This window comes from Ambystoma mexicanum, chromosome 10, assembly GCF_040938575.1.
Source record: "Ambystoma mexicanum isolate Mex_15411 chromosome 10, UKY_AmexF1_1, whole genome shotgun sequence".
NCBI lineage: Eukaryota > Metazoa > Chordata > Amphibia > Caudata > Ambystomatidae > Ambystoma > Ambystoma mexicanum.
In genome coordinates this window covers 1,647,062,550-1,647,076,920 of record NC_090932.1, presented here as the reverse complement: position 1 = coordinate 1,647,076,920, position 14,371 = coordinate 1,647,062,550, and the positions used below count along the sequence as shown (strand labels likewise).

The 14,371-nt window shown below is 45.1% G+C and overlaps 1 protein-coding gene across 6 annotated transcripts in view; it reads left to right on the top strand.

The window, feature by feature from the left end:
* EP400 (E1A binding protein p400) overlaps positions 1 to 14,371 on the top strand; it is a 1,542,855-nt gene that overhangs the window by 1,118,611 nt on the left and 409,873 nt on the right. For all 6 annotated transcript variants that reach the window (XM_069620067.1, XM_069620064.1, XM_069620063.1 and 3 more), the window contains 3 exons: positions 3,556 to 3,699; positions 4,388 to 4,540; positions 5,792 to 5,875. In XM_069620067.1, the coding sequence (XP_069476168.1) occupies positions 3,556 to 3,699; positions 4,388 to 4,540; positions 5,792 to 5,875 (381 nt within the window). The remainder of the gene's footprint in view (positions 1 to 3,555; positions 3,700 to 4,387; positions 4,541 to 5,791; positions 5,876 to 14,371) is intronic.

The following is a 14,371-nucleotide window of genomic DNA, read 5'->3' as shown; positions in this document are numbered from 1 at the left end:
CAGAGAATAAGTATACACTGAAGTAATAGAAGAGAATGTGTGCAGTGTAACAGAGAATAAGTATACACTGAAATAGTAGAGAATGTGTGCAATGTAACAGAGAATAAGTATACACTGAAGTAATTATAAGAGAATGTGTGCAATGTAACAGAGAATAAGTATACACTGAAGTAATAGAAGAGAATGTGTGCAGTGTAACAGAGAATAAGTATACACTGAAGTAGTAGAGAATGTGTGCAGTGTAACAGAGAATAAGTATACACTGAACGAATAGAAGAGAATGTGTGCAATGTAACAGAGAATAAGTATACACTGAAGTAATTATAAGAGAATGTGTGCAATGTAACAGAGAATAAGTATACACTGAAGTAATAGAAGAGAATGTGTGCAGTGTAACAGAGAATAAGTATACACTGAAGTAGTAGAGAATGTGTGCAGTGTAACAGAGAATAAGTATACACTGAACGAATAGAAGAGAATGTGTGCAATGTAACAGAGAATAAGTATATACTGAAGTAGTAGAGAATGTGTGCAGTGTAACAGAGAATAAGTATACACTGAACGAATAGAAGAGAATGTGTGCAGTGTAACAGAGAATAAGTATACACTGAACGAATAGAAGAGAATGTGTGCAATGTAACAGAGAATAAGTATACACTGAAGTAATTATAAGAGAATGTGTGCAATGTAACAGAGAATAAGTATACACTGAAGTAATAGAAGAGAATGTGTGCAGTGTAACAGATAATAAGTATACACTGAATTAATTATAAGAGAATGTGTGCAGTGTAACAGAGAATAAGTATACACTGAACGAATAGAAGAGAATGTGTGCAATGTAACAGAGAATAAGTATATACTGAAGTAATAGAAGAGAATGTGTGCAGTGTAACAGAGAATAAGTATACACTGAAGTAATAGAAGAGAATGTGTGCAATGTAACAGAATAAGTATACACTGAAGTAATTATAAGAGAATGTGTGCAGTGTAACGGAGAATAAGTATACACTGTGGTAATAGAAGAGAATGTGTGCAGTGTAACAGAGAATAAGTATACACTGAAGTAATAGAAGAGAATGTGTGCAATGTAACAGAATAAGTATACACTGAAGTAATTATAAGAGAATGTGTGCAGTGTAACGGAGAATAAGTATACACTGTGAAGTAATAGAAGAGAATGTGTGCAATGTAACAGAATAAGTATACACTGAAGTAATAGAAGAGAATGTGTGCAATGTAACAGAATAAGTATACACTGAAGTAATTATAAGAGAATGTGTGCAGTGTAACAGAGAATAAGTATACACTGAAGTAATAGAAGAGAATGTGTGCAATGTAACAGAATGAGTATACACTGAAGTAATTATAAGAGAATGTGTGCAGTGTAACGGAGAATAAGTATACACTGTGAAGTAATAGAAGAGAATGTGTGCAGTGTAACAGAGAATAAGTATACACTGAAGTAATAGAAGAGAATGTGTGCAATGTAACAGAATAAGTATACACTGAAGTAATTATAAGAGAATGTGCGCAGTGTAACGGAGAATAAGTATACACTGTGAAGTAATAGAAGAGAATGTGTGCAATGTAACAGAATAAGTATACACTGAAGTAATAGAAGAGAATGTGTGCAATGTAACAGAATAAGTATACACTGAAGTAATTATAAGAGAATGTGTGCAGTGTAACAGAGAATAAGTATACACTGAAGTAATAGAAGAGAATGTGTGCAATGTAACAGAATGAGTATACACTGAAGTAATTATAAGAGAATGTGTGCAGTGTAACGGAGAATAAGTATACACTGTGAAGTAATAGAAGAGAATGTGTGCAGTGTAACAGAGAATAAGTATACACTGTGAAGTAATAGAAGAGAATGTGTGCAATGTAACAGAGAATAAGTATACACTGAAGTAATAGAAGAGAATGTGTGCAGTGTAACAGAGAATAAGTATACACTGTGAAGTAATAGAAGAGAATGTGTGCAGTGTAACAGAGAATAAGTATACACTGAAGTACTAGAAGAGAATGTGTGCAATGTAACAGAATAAGTATACACTGAAGTAATTATAAGAGAATGTGTGCAGTGTAACGGAGAATAAGTATACACTGTGAAGTAATAGAAGAGAATGTGTGCAGTGTAACAGAGAATAAGTATACACTGAAGTAATAGAAGAGAATGTGTGCAATGTAACCGAGAATACGTATACACTGTGACGTAATAGAAGAGAATGTGTGCAATGTAACAGAGAATAAGTATACACTGAAGTAATTATAAGAGAATGTGTGCAGTGTAACAGAGAATAAGTATACACTGAACGAATAGAAGAGAATGTGTGCAATGTAACAGAATAAGTATATACTGAAGTAATAGAAGAGAATGTGTGCAGTGTAACAGAGAATAAGTATACACTGTGAAGTAATAGAAGAGAATGTGTGCAGTGTAACAGAGAATAAGTATACACTGAAGTAATAGAAGAGAATGTGTGCAGTGTAACAGAGAATAAGTATACACTGAAGTAGTATAGAATGTGTGCAATGTAACAGAGAATAAGTATACACTGAACGAATAGAAGAGAATGTGTGCAATGTAACAGAATAAGTATATACTGAAGTAATAGAAGAGAATGTGTGCAATGTAACAGAGAATAAGTATATACTGAAGTAATTATAAGAGAATGTGTGCAGTGTAACAGAGAATAAGTATACACTGAAGTAATAGAAGAGAATGTGTGCAGTGTAACAGAGAATAAGTATACACTGAAGTAGTAGAGAATGTGTGCAGTGTAACAGAGAATAAGTATACACTGAAGTAATAGAAGAGAATGTGTGCAGTGTAACGGAGAATAAGTATACACTGAAGTAATAGAAGAGAATGTGTGCAGTGTAACAGAGAATAAGTATACACTGAAGTAGTAGAGAATGTGTGCAATGTAACAGAGAATAAGTATACACTGAGGTAATAGAAGAGAATGTGTGCAATGTAACAGAGAATAAGTATACACTGAACGAATAGAAGAGAATGTGTGCAGTGTAACAGAGAATAAGTATACACTGAAGTAATAGAAGAGAATGTGTGCAGTGTAACAGAGAATAAGTATACACTGAAGTAGTAGAGAATGTGTGCAGTGTAACAGAGAATAAGTATACACTGAACGAATAGAAGAGAATGTGTGCAGTGTAACAGAGAATAAGTATACACTGAAGTAGTAGAGAATGTGTGCAGTGTAACAGAGAATAAGTATACACTGAAGTAATAGAAGAGAATGTGTGCAGTGTAACAGAGAATAAGTATACACTGAAGTAATAGAAGAGAATGTGTGCAGTGTAACAGAATAAGTATACACTGTGAAGTAATAGAAGAGAATGTGTGCAGTGTAACAGAGAATAAGTATACACTGAAGTAATAGAAGAGAATGTGTGCAGTGTAACAGAATAAGTATACACTGTGAAGTAATAGAGGAGAATGTGTGAAATGTGTTGTCCAGAGTCTTCCCTCCTGGTGTTGTGCAGTTGTCCATCTGAAGGCCACATACCTTGATTTTTCTTTTCCAGCAAACGATCCAGGAGCTTTTTGAGGTGTACACGCCCCCTGAGGACTCCGGGTTCCGTGTTAAAGCCGAGGAATTTGTTGTTCTTTCTCAGGAACCGTCTCCCACTGATACGATCACGCCCAAAATTGCACGGCCTTTCATCGAGGTAAGGGCGGCTGGCCCTCAGCACACCATGCCTATACTGCCAGTATGGTTGAAGTATGAAGACCCCACCCCCCACCCCCCTAAGCCCCTCCCACTCCATTCATGGAGTACCTTTCATCCTTCGCGTAGTGCCCTACGGGGTTAGAGGTGCCCAACCGCCATGGATAAACTCATGGGAAAAGTCCTTGGTGAAAACATCTCGAGTACAATCCTTAACTAATGTATTGAAACGCGTGGATTGCTCGTCACGTTAGAAGCGGCGCTGCTTCCCTCAATGTGCCGTGTGTGAATATTATATAGTCCATGTTACTGGCCCTAGCTCACGCCTGCGACAGTTTTTAGCAGAAATATTCCAAGGGTAGGACTTTATGGCTGCAAAAAAAGTGGCTACAAGTTGAGCCCTCCTTGAATGCACGCACGGTTGTGATGGCATTAAATAACATTTCTTTAATCCTAGCGCGTTGTAGGGTGTGAGGCTATCTAGAATGTGGTGTCTGCCTAGAAACGAAGTGCTGCACCGCCCGAGGCTGTTGGGGTCTCGGGCATGTTGCACATGGGTGTGTATGTGGGGTGTGGGCGGGGGGGGGGGGTGTTACATTGACGTTTCCGATTGCGAGAGCCCCGGAGATTGTACCAGTCGTGCAACGCTAATTTTCCGATTCTCATCGTGAAACCTGTCTTGCCTCTAGGCGCTCAGTAGCCTGGAGGAAGGCGATGACGATCCTGGGGGGCAGCGAGAAGAGGCAGAAGCCGACCCCACCTCCTCCCCACCGGCACCCTCTGATGTGCACCACAGTGAGGAGCCCACACAAGCCGCCGAGTTAGCAGACTTGATGGACCAGGTAAGAAGAGGGGAGGATTGTTAAACCGTCTCATCATTGATGCACACGCAGTTCCTAGTGAAAAGTAGGCCTCATTCAAAGAAATGACGCCTTGGGATCAGCCGAGTGGCCTTATAATCAATCATGCCCCTTTTAGTCTCAATCTTCATTGAAACTGCTTTTACATTACGTTTCAAAATATTTAAAAGCTGGCACCATGTGCTGTAAACAGCAAAGTGATCGTGCTCACTTGAAACGTAAAGATGACTATACTGCCATTGGCCAGTAGGTGTCAGTATTAGACATGTTTAGAATCACAGCAAATGTTAGGAATTAGATTAAAGGGAGGTGCAACATAATGCAGAGAAATCAGTGTTTGGTTTTAGCATCAATTTATGGCGAAGTCTTGTCATACGAATGATTTACAAAAATGTGTGGGAATGAGGGATTTCCTGGAAAGGAGCAGAGGGAACGGGGCCCTGTGCCTGTGTACTAGAGTAAAAAGCAGGCTCCCTACTCTGCTTCTCATTATATTGCTTTTAACTGTGGCGGATGGGGGGTTCTGGGGGGGGGTGGGGAGGCAGGGGATGGAATTACCGTCTCCGCCATAAAAACCTTTCCAATTAAAAGCAGGCGGATTCCAAAGGAATCCGTTGTAAACGCAGAGCTGGCCACGCATACATGGCAGCCTTGCTTTTACACATTGTACGCACAGGCATGCTGGGGATTACACCTGCATTTACACACTGTAGTGCACCCCACAGTGCACATGACCAGCATTGCACAGAGGGAGACCTATTTGCCCCTCTGAGGATGTTTACATGCACTTTGAGCACGAGTTCCATGGGCTGGCTGTTCTGGTTTCCCGTGAGGTCACTCATTTAATCACACAGGGTCTTAAGCAACTTTCCATTCTCAGACCGGGCTGCGGGCCCACGCGTTGCCTTGTGGTGGGGCCTGGGCTGTCCCTCAATTTAAGGCTCTGGTGTAGGTCTTTCTTACCTCCTATGTTACCTGCATTTTCTTTTCTAGTTTAGCTGCTTGCTCTGTTGTTGGTTTTCTGGAACCACGATGCTGTGTACTTTGTGCCTTCTAGATAACTTGTGTCAAGAGACGCTATGCAAATGCCAGATGGCGTGACCTGATGTTTGGGGTCCAGTCTCCTGCTCTGGATAACCTCAGCGCGGCTGCCATTGCTTGATGTTTGTTGTGTGTTGTGACTCTCTGTTGCCGGAATGACCCCTTCTCTCTGGTCTCTTGTCTCGTGTACAGCTCACCCCGATTGAAAGGTATGCCATGCACTACCTGGAGATTTTCTACCTCGCCAGTAATGAAGAGAAACAGCGGCGTGTTCAGGTACTTCCAGGACACCTTGGATGGCGGCAAGGGCTGAGTGCTCGTGTCAGGATGTTTGTCGTTTACCAGGTGATGAGTACATCTAGGCTGGCTAGAGGGCACCAAAGCCCAGATGATTGACTCCTAAGCCAGTCTAGTTAAACACCATGTGATGCCTCGGAGCCTTTCTCTGTGTTAAAGCTCTGAGTATATGATCGTTGCAGAATTTTCACTGACTGAAACTTTTAAGCTGAAATTTAGACACCTTGACAAAATAAGAACAGTATTGGGGAAATATGTTTCACCCATAATGTGCTGAAAGCCATTTATTTAAGCATGTTCGCATTTTTCAGACAAACCTAAACGGGACTAACAGATTCTCCAGCATGGGGTCTTGCATGGATTCACATGCTCATGAATATTCCTTGTCAGGCTGAGAAACCTCAGTAAAAAAAAGTGTTTATCCTTTAAAACGTAAACTGTTCGTTTCCTCTATAGCCTATCCGTGTCCTTTGGGTCATGCCGCCACTAGCCAATGATGCTAGTCCTCCTAAACGACCCCACCGCGCGTTCCTAGTTTTGGGAGCCTTCCTGCTTCGCTCCTCGAAATTCTAAGGTTTTTTCCTGCCTTTTGCTGTTTTCTTGAAGAAATCTTCCAACTCATCTCTTCTTCGTTAACCGGCACGAGGGAGCAACGACGTAGCTAGGACCGGTTGTTTGTGAAGATCTTCAATCCGTTGCTTCAACAGGCTCAGGTTTGGGCTGCCACCTCGCCCATGGCTGATGCCGCAAAGAAAAGCCTCTTCAAGGCCTGTGAAAGCTGAGACCTGATGAACATCTTCGAGGACAGGCACTGGAAGTGTCTTTGTCTTCACGCCGACGTGAACAGATTCTCCATCTACCAATCCTTTTCGTCGAAGACCAAGAAGAATCGCCACCGGAGGTTAGTGGCTTGGATCGAGGAAGGGAAGGCCTCCGGGGGCAGTCATGCCTCTCCCAGGACCGACTGGTCCAATGAGTATACTCCCTCTAGTAAGAAGAGGGAGAGCTCCTTTGAGGATGCTTCCTTTCTGAAGATACAAAAGAAGGTGAAATCCTACTCTCCATCAGCGTCCTCGTCGACTGTCTCCTCGGCTGCGGGACCAGGTTCTAGAAAGGGTCGGTCACCGGCTCTGTTGACGGTTAGCCTACTGGCTGGTGGGTTACCTCCATCTGCGTGGAAATCGCTGGCGCCATCCAAGCATAGATAGTCGAAGATCGCTTCTTCAAATGACCCAGTCGTCGACAGGGGCCCAGTCGTCAACCACATCCACCAGGACCGTCACCCCATCGACGGTCATAAACAAGTCTTTCTTCGGCGGCAAAAAGTTCTTCAACGACCGTCCTCTTTACATCGTCAACTGTCACCACACCCAGGGTCTCTGCCTCACAGAACCCAGACGACGATGCAGTCTATGAAGGCTCCTATTTGGGATCCGCAGGCTCCTGTCGTAGTCTCTTTTCGGAACGACTCAGACCTGGTGAGAAACATGCCTCTGACTCTGGATTTCCTGCAGAGGCCCAGAAGGGCCCAAACCATCTACTCGATTCAAGGAGCACCAGGCAGAATATATTTATTCGGATGAGGAGGACCACAATGAGGAACTTGACCCTATTCTGCCTATGACTCAGCGAGGATCTCCTACCTGTAGGCTTTCCCGGCCGTTTAGCCCTCCAAGCCTGGATACTACTCCTACACGGGTTACACTGGCTCCTGCACCAAGGGACATGTCACTGAACATCCTAACCACCCTGGATACGTTGGTAGCGGAGATACAGCAGTGGTCGCCCTTGTGCCTGGTCCAGCAAGAGTCCTTCAAGACCTCCTCTGCATCAGCTGGTACGCCTTATAAGGTACCTGTTACTCCTCGGCCAGTGATGGGGGAAGGAGGGCCTGCCTCGTGTGGCAGAAGAGCCATTTCCCACCAACACTGGCAAAGGCTCCGACACCGCCAGCACTCGCACAGATGAGTTGGAAAATGTTCTTGTGGATTGGGAACTTCCGGATGTTGATGAGCCCTCCAGGGCTACTCCCTCGAACAAAATTGTCTCCTTTCACTCCATGATATTGAGAGCTGCCAAGCTCTTCAGCCTGGTGCCAGAAGACGAGGGGAAGGGGGGTGGATTCCTTTTTCAGTGACTGGAATCCGCTAAGAAGACCATTGTATCGGTCTCTTTGTTTGGATGACATATGGGAGGATGGCTTAGCAGTCATTAAGGCTCCAAATAACACTTTGAGAAAAACATTTTTGCAGTTTTATGTAACAATTTGAAATTATTTCACAAAGGCTCTTGTCCTCATTCATCAATTTTAAATTTGCTGGGGGGTGCTATATAATCAAGACTTGTGAATACCATAGCGTCTCATAAAAAGTATACATTTTATTCAAAATTGTAATAAAATCGCATTGCAATTAATAAGTCACATGTTAACCCCAATAAATAGATGTGTGCAATACCTGCCGAATTGGGCGGTTTTAAATCAACACGTTAAAACATTTAGGCTAACGGATTGCCAATTAACAAAAATTTCATTCACTATTCGACCTTTTCAATGTCACTATTTTTTTGTTTTGTTGCGATTGGTACTTCGGCGTAGCTATAATATTGCCTTAATCCAGTTTTGTATGGCTATTTTAGTATAGCACAAAACACACTTCACAGCATGTTTCGTTCTCTCTAAAGACATTGTGTTGCAATTTATTTTGCCATAAACAGTTGCTTGAGGAAAAGTTAAGACAAATAATTAACCTCCTTGCAAATTCTGTATTTGTGAATGAACCTTTTGCATTTTCTGATTGTTTTTTTCAACAAATACTTTTTTCAAAAAAAACTACTGATGCATGATTACTAAATGCATCCAGCAGCAAAATAAATTTAAAAAGCTGACAGATTGATATCTATTTGTGTCTGAAACTCCTCTTTGTGCATTCTCACATATAAAGTGTTTCTGTATGTCTCTTGACATAATAGAAATAACCTAGGCCTACTAAAATCAAAAAGTAGTCCCCAGAAAACGTTACACGTCAGAACAGATCTCCTTTGTTGACCAACTTAACTTTATGTAGTACTGTTGTATCAAGTGCCTATGAATTGGGCAGTCTCCTAGGGGCAAACAAAAACAAACATCCTTATTCAAGTGTCTACCATATGTCTCACTGTTGGGCACTTAAAATGCACTATTTGATCCTGTGACTTATAGTGTTAGACAACCAACACTGATTTGTCCTTCTATTATTATGCACATAGTGATTCTAACAGGAAAAAGCAACCAACACCCCCCCATATAGTTCTACCATATGTGTATCTTTAAAGACAAAACTGGGTGGAGAGAGAGGGGGGGTCTTTTCTTTCTCCCCCTACCCCCTCAGTTTTGATTTTAAAGATACACATATGGTAGAACTATATGAGGGGGTGGGGGGGGGCGACCCACGTTTTTTCCTGTTGCACCCAGACCATGATGGCAAAAAGCTCAATGCTCCTGATAAGTGCATCATTACCACGGCACCCTCCACCATCAAGGCAGCAAACACCTTCGCCATCCTGTCAAGATGAGACAGGGGGGCTCTGGTACGAGCTGGGGCCCATCCTTGACTTTCTCCCTGATTACAAGGAGGCTTACAGTGGTTGCACCTAGGCCTATGGCAGTGGCACCCAGCGTTGTCACCCGCCACCCAGGACGCAGGCACCCAAGCACTCCTGAACCGGCCCAGGACCCACGCCCCCACTTTTGCACCGCAGTGGGGAGGCTGACTTTTAAACCTTGTCTATCAGTTGTGAAAGAACGCACTGTTCCTGGGCCCCGACTCAACACAGTATCATATCTTCAGACTCCTTCAGAAGAGAGGTCGAACTCCATCCTTGGAAAGGTCCAACGGCTCTCAACGGCATCCGCTGCAACAGTCTGGACCATCAAATCCCTGCTTGGAGGGGGTGGTGTTTTTCCTGATTCCATCTGGTTCAATTTTGCAGGCACCAAATTCAACCCCTCCAATAATTTCTGGATGCCAGGTGGCAGCAGGTCACTGGCACATGACCAGACAAGACTGCCCTCAATCGGGCATTCCGCTGATCTCTCCCATGGTGGTCAGTTCGGCCACACCTCATGCAGGGAGCTCCCTTGCAGATCCCTCTGTACGTGGCTGCAGTCACAACCAACGCCTGTCTGGGGGGTTGGAGAGCACACACAGGACATTCTCACGCCAGAGGACTCTGGCACCCGGAAGAGAAGGAGTTACACATAAACGTCCCAGAAGTTTGGGCAGTCTTCTGGGCCCTCATGTCGTTCCTGCCTCAGCTGCAGGGAAAGGTGGTGCAGATCTTCACGGACAACACCACCGCCATGCTTTACATGCTCCCCTGCTCTGTCTCTGGAAGCCCAGTCTATATGGCACTGGGTCTTTCTTCCAACTCATGGGCAGGCGTCAAGAACACCATCCCAGACTCCCTCAGCAAGGTCTTGCCACGAATGGGAGCTTCAGCAAGCAGAACTGATGCGCCTTTTCAGAGAGCGGTATCTTCCTCCGATTTACCTCTCTGCGACGGCTGCCAACGCTAAGTGTCAGATGTTTGCCAGCAGATATCCTCTGCCTAGGAGTCTAGGGGAGGCCTTGTTTCCCTGGGAGGGGCTCTTTCTGTGTGCCTACCCACCAATTCCGCTTCTGCTACGTGTCATCAAAACACTCCAGAATTATCCTCATTGCACTGACGTGGAAAAGGCAGATCTAGTACTCTGACCTTCTCCATCTGTCTGTGCTTCAGGCCATCCAACTGCCTCCACTTGCCAACCTCCTCTCTGGAGGAGGACGACGAGGATCATCAATCCTGCACCACCACCCGGTGTCACTGAGCCTCACTGCCTGGCTCCTGCAGCCTTAGAATTTGCACATTATTCGCTGCCCTTGGAATGTAAGATGATCTCGACCAAGGCCCATGCCCCCTCTGAATTGACTTGCCACAAGTAGAAGAGCTTCAGTGTGGTGCCGGGCGCCGAACAGTGCACTGTTGCAAGTCACTACTCTGCGCTGCTCCCATACCTGCTCTCGATTGGCCAAGGCTGGTCTTGCCCATTCATCTATCAAGTTCCACCTGGCTGCCAGATCCCGGTACACACTTGCTTTGGGCAAACGCTCCCTGTGATCGCACATGCTTGTTAAGGAGTTCCTAAGGGGTCTCTTCAGGACTCACCTGCCGGTAAAGGCTCCTGCACTGGCTTGCAAACTGAATGTGGTCCTGTGTAAGCTCATGGGGTCTCCGTTGGAAGCCATGCATCTTGCCGCTTTAAAGTTTCTGTGGTGGAAGACCGCCTTCCTGGTGGCTATCCCCTCAGCCAGGCGGATGGGTGAGATACAAGGCCTCTCCTGTAAGCAGCCGTATTTATCCTTCCACACCACTGAAGTGGTTCTGCAAACTCATCCTACCTTCATGCCGAAGGTTCCGTTGGACTTTCATCTCAACAAGCCTTTGATTCTACCAGTTTTCTATGCATACTCTTCTTCACCTGCTGAAAGGGCATTGCATTTGCTGGACATTGTACGTGCCCTGAAGTTATATGTGGCACGCACAAAATACTTTCGAAAGACTTCTCTCAGCTTTGGACCTATAGGACACGGGAATGCCCTGACCAAGGCTTCCATCTCCAGGTGGCTCTCCAGCTGTATCATACATTGCTATTGTCTGGCCAACAGACTGCTTTCTGCTCCAACAAAGTCATTGAAGCAACAGCGTTTCTCTCTTGTGTTACCCTGCTCAACATCAGCAGGGCTGCTACGTGGAGGTCTGTTAGGCAAGATTGGATGCAGTAACCCTGTGGGAGACCACACCAGCCTTATCCTCTTGGTAATGCGTAACCCACCTATTCGTATAGGTCCGTACTACAGAGAGTTTGTAGTAAAAGAATCACTGTTGGGCCACAAGCTGTAAGGCTTGTGAAGGGCAGAGCTAAAATTAACTCTGCAAAAAGCAGCTACTGCAAGTCTTCAGTGAGAACAAACACTCTATAGACACCCCTTAATCAAGACAGTACCTTAGGTTGGAAGAGGATCCAGCTGGCTTCTATTCTGGTTGTAGTCTTACAGATCCTGGGTTCCTAGGCCTCAGCCGTGGGGACAAGAGGGAGGACATCTGGAGGATACCGGTCAATGGCACCACAGCAGTTCATGGACACTTGATGGGCTTCCCTTGCTTCAGGGGTCCAGAACTCTGGTGTATTGGGTCAGGCTAAGGTCGTCCTGCTCCGGCAGGGTCCTCCAGATGTTCCTGGAGCTTGGGTACATCTTAAAGACGATGCACTTGATTCTGGGTTTCCTGACCCCTGGCACTCGGTTCCAGCAGCAGCAAAGAAGTACAGCCAGCAGGGGAGGTTTTCCAGCAAAGTTCGTCTTGGCGTTAGCTGATCCCACCAACCCAAGGGAAGAAGAAGTAGTCAGTTCGGGCTTCTGTAGTCCTTAAGAAATTGGAGGTTCAGCACTGCAGCAGGGCTTCACTGGGCAGTTCAACGGTCCAGGAGGATGCAGCAAGCTTCTCTTCCCGTTTCCTTCATCCGATGTTTCGTCCAGTGGTCGACTCTGCCTTCTGTTCTAGAGACCTTGCCTTTTATGCAGGTTTCTCCCATTCCTGCACAGCCTGTCACTCAAACAGCGGGGTCAGTGTCCTACAAGGCCAGCCAGTCAGTCACCACTGGGTGCATTCAGGTAACCAAGTAGACTAAGGATATGGAGTTTCGGGCACCTCCCTCGTTTCCTGCCCTGCCAGATACAATGGAGCCAGAGGCGGGTTTCAGCACTGAAGCCTGCAAAAGGAACAAAAGGGTTAAACCTGGTTTTGCACACAGAGTAAAACCCAAGAAAGACGTCACGAGCAAGAAATGGCAAAAAAAGACCGGGAACATTTTGACAAAATTGGCACCCATGGGTGCAATACTGTACACAATGTTAGGAAAATTAAACCACTGCCACCAGCCATTAAATGTAGTGATGGTAGCATACTTTTTTTTACATGAGTGAGTAAGGAAAACGGGCTACTGAGTAACCCCCCAGTACTTCCACATAAGTTGGGTAGACTGGACCTACATTGGAAAAACAGGTAAGTAAAGTCAATTTGGAGGGGATTGGGTCCTCCGACATATTCCATATCTACGACAGTAATCACCACAGCTGTGCTGCTTCGGAAAATCTTTTGGCGTCTGCGTCCTGCATCGATGACGTCGATACCCCGCCCTCGAGGACCTCCTCCGACGTCCGACGTCACTGGATGTTATAAGTAGGACGCAGAGGCACTTAAGGGCCCCTTTTTTAGGGAAGATATAAGGGAGGAGATTATAAACTATTTTGAGACAAATGCGGGTAGTGTGGACTCGGCAAGCACATTATGGGAAGCCTTTAAGGTGGCGGTGCGAGGTGTAGCCATAGCAAAATCGAAGGGCCTGCAAGGTGGGATCTTGGCCGACCTACAAGAAACAGAAAAGGTACTGGAAAAGGCATTGAAGGGGGGAGGTGACACGGAGAGTGACATGGAGTTGATACTTAAACTGCAGCAGAAATGTGCGGGGCAATGGGAAAGATTGTGCAACCTCAACTATAAAAAATATATAGAGGCAGCATGTGGGACGGGATGAAACAGGAAGGCTTTTGGCATGGTTATACAAGAGCGAGACTCCTAGACCCACGATTAGAACGATAACGAGAGAAGATGGTAGTGTAGCGGACACCCAAGAGGGAGTCAATCAGGAGTTTAAAGATTATTATAGATTGCTATATGGAGATAAGGAGGGTCGTAATCATGGAGAGATAACAAACACTGGAGGACATAGGACTGCCTACGATAGGTGATGAAGAATGAGAGGAGCCAGATGCACCGATTACTCTGGAGGAGTTTGGAGAAGTGGTGAGGCAGCTGCCTACTAGTAAGACTCCAGGGGCGGACAGGCTCCCAAGTGAATTTTATAAAGTATATAGGGAGGAAGTGCTCCCCCCAATGCAGAAGCGATTATAATACTGCTTCCCAAACTCAACAAGCCTGGGCATAGCTTTAGCTCCTACAGACCTTTGTCGATGTAGAACCAAGATATTGATGGCTGTCTTGGCAAACAGACTGCGGAGAGTTATTGGCAAACTAATACACCCCAACCAGACGGGCTATGTCCCGAATAGAAATATAACTCATAATCATAGACGACTCCAACAGGTTGTTGAATTGGTGAGCAAGAACGAAGGCGAAATGGCAATCGTGTCCTTGGACACGATAAAGGCTTTCGATTCGGTCAAGTGGCCATGGCGGGCTATGGTATGGGGCCTGGATACATAAGGTGGGCGAAGATGCTATATAGGGAACCGCTGGCCACGGTCAAAACAGGATCAGTGATATCCGAAAGATGGCAACTTAGTAGAGGCACCAGACAGGGGTGCCCATGGTCCCCAATGCTCTATATATTAGCCCTGGAACACCTAGCAATATACCTTAGACAACAATATGATACTA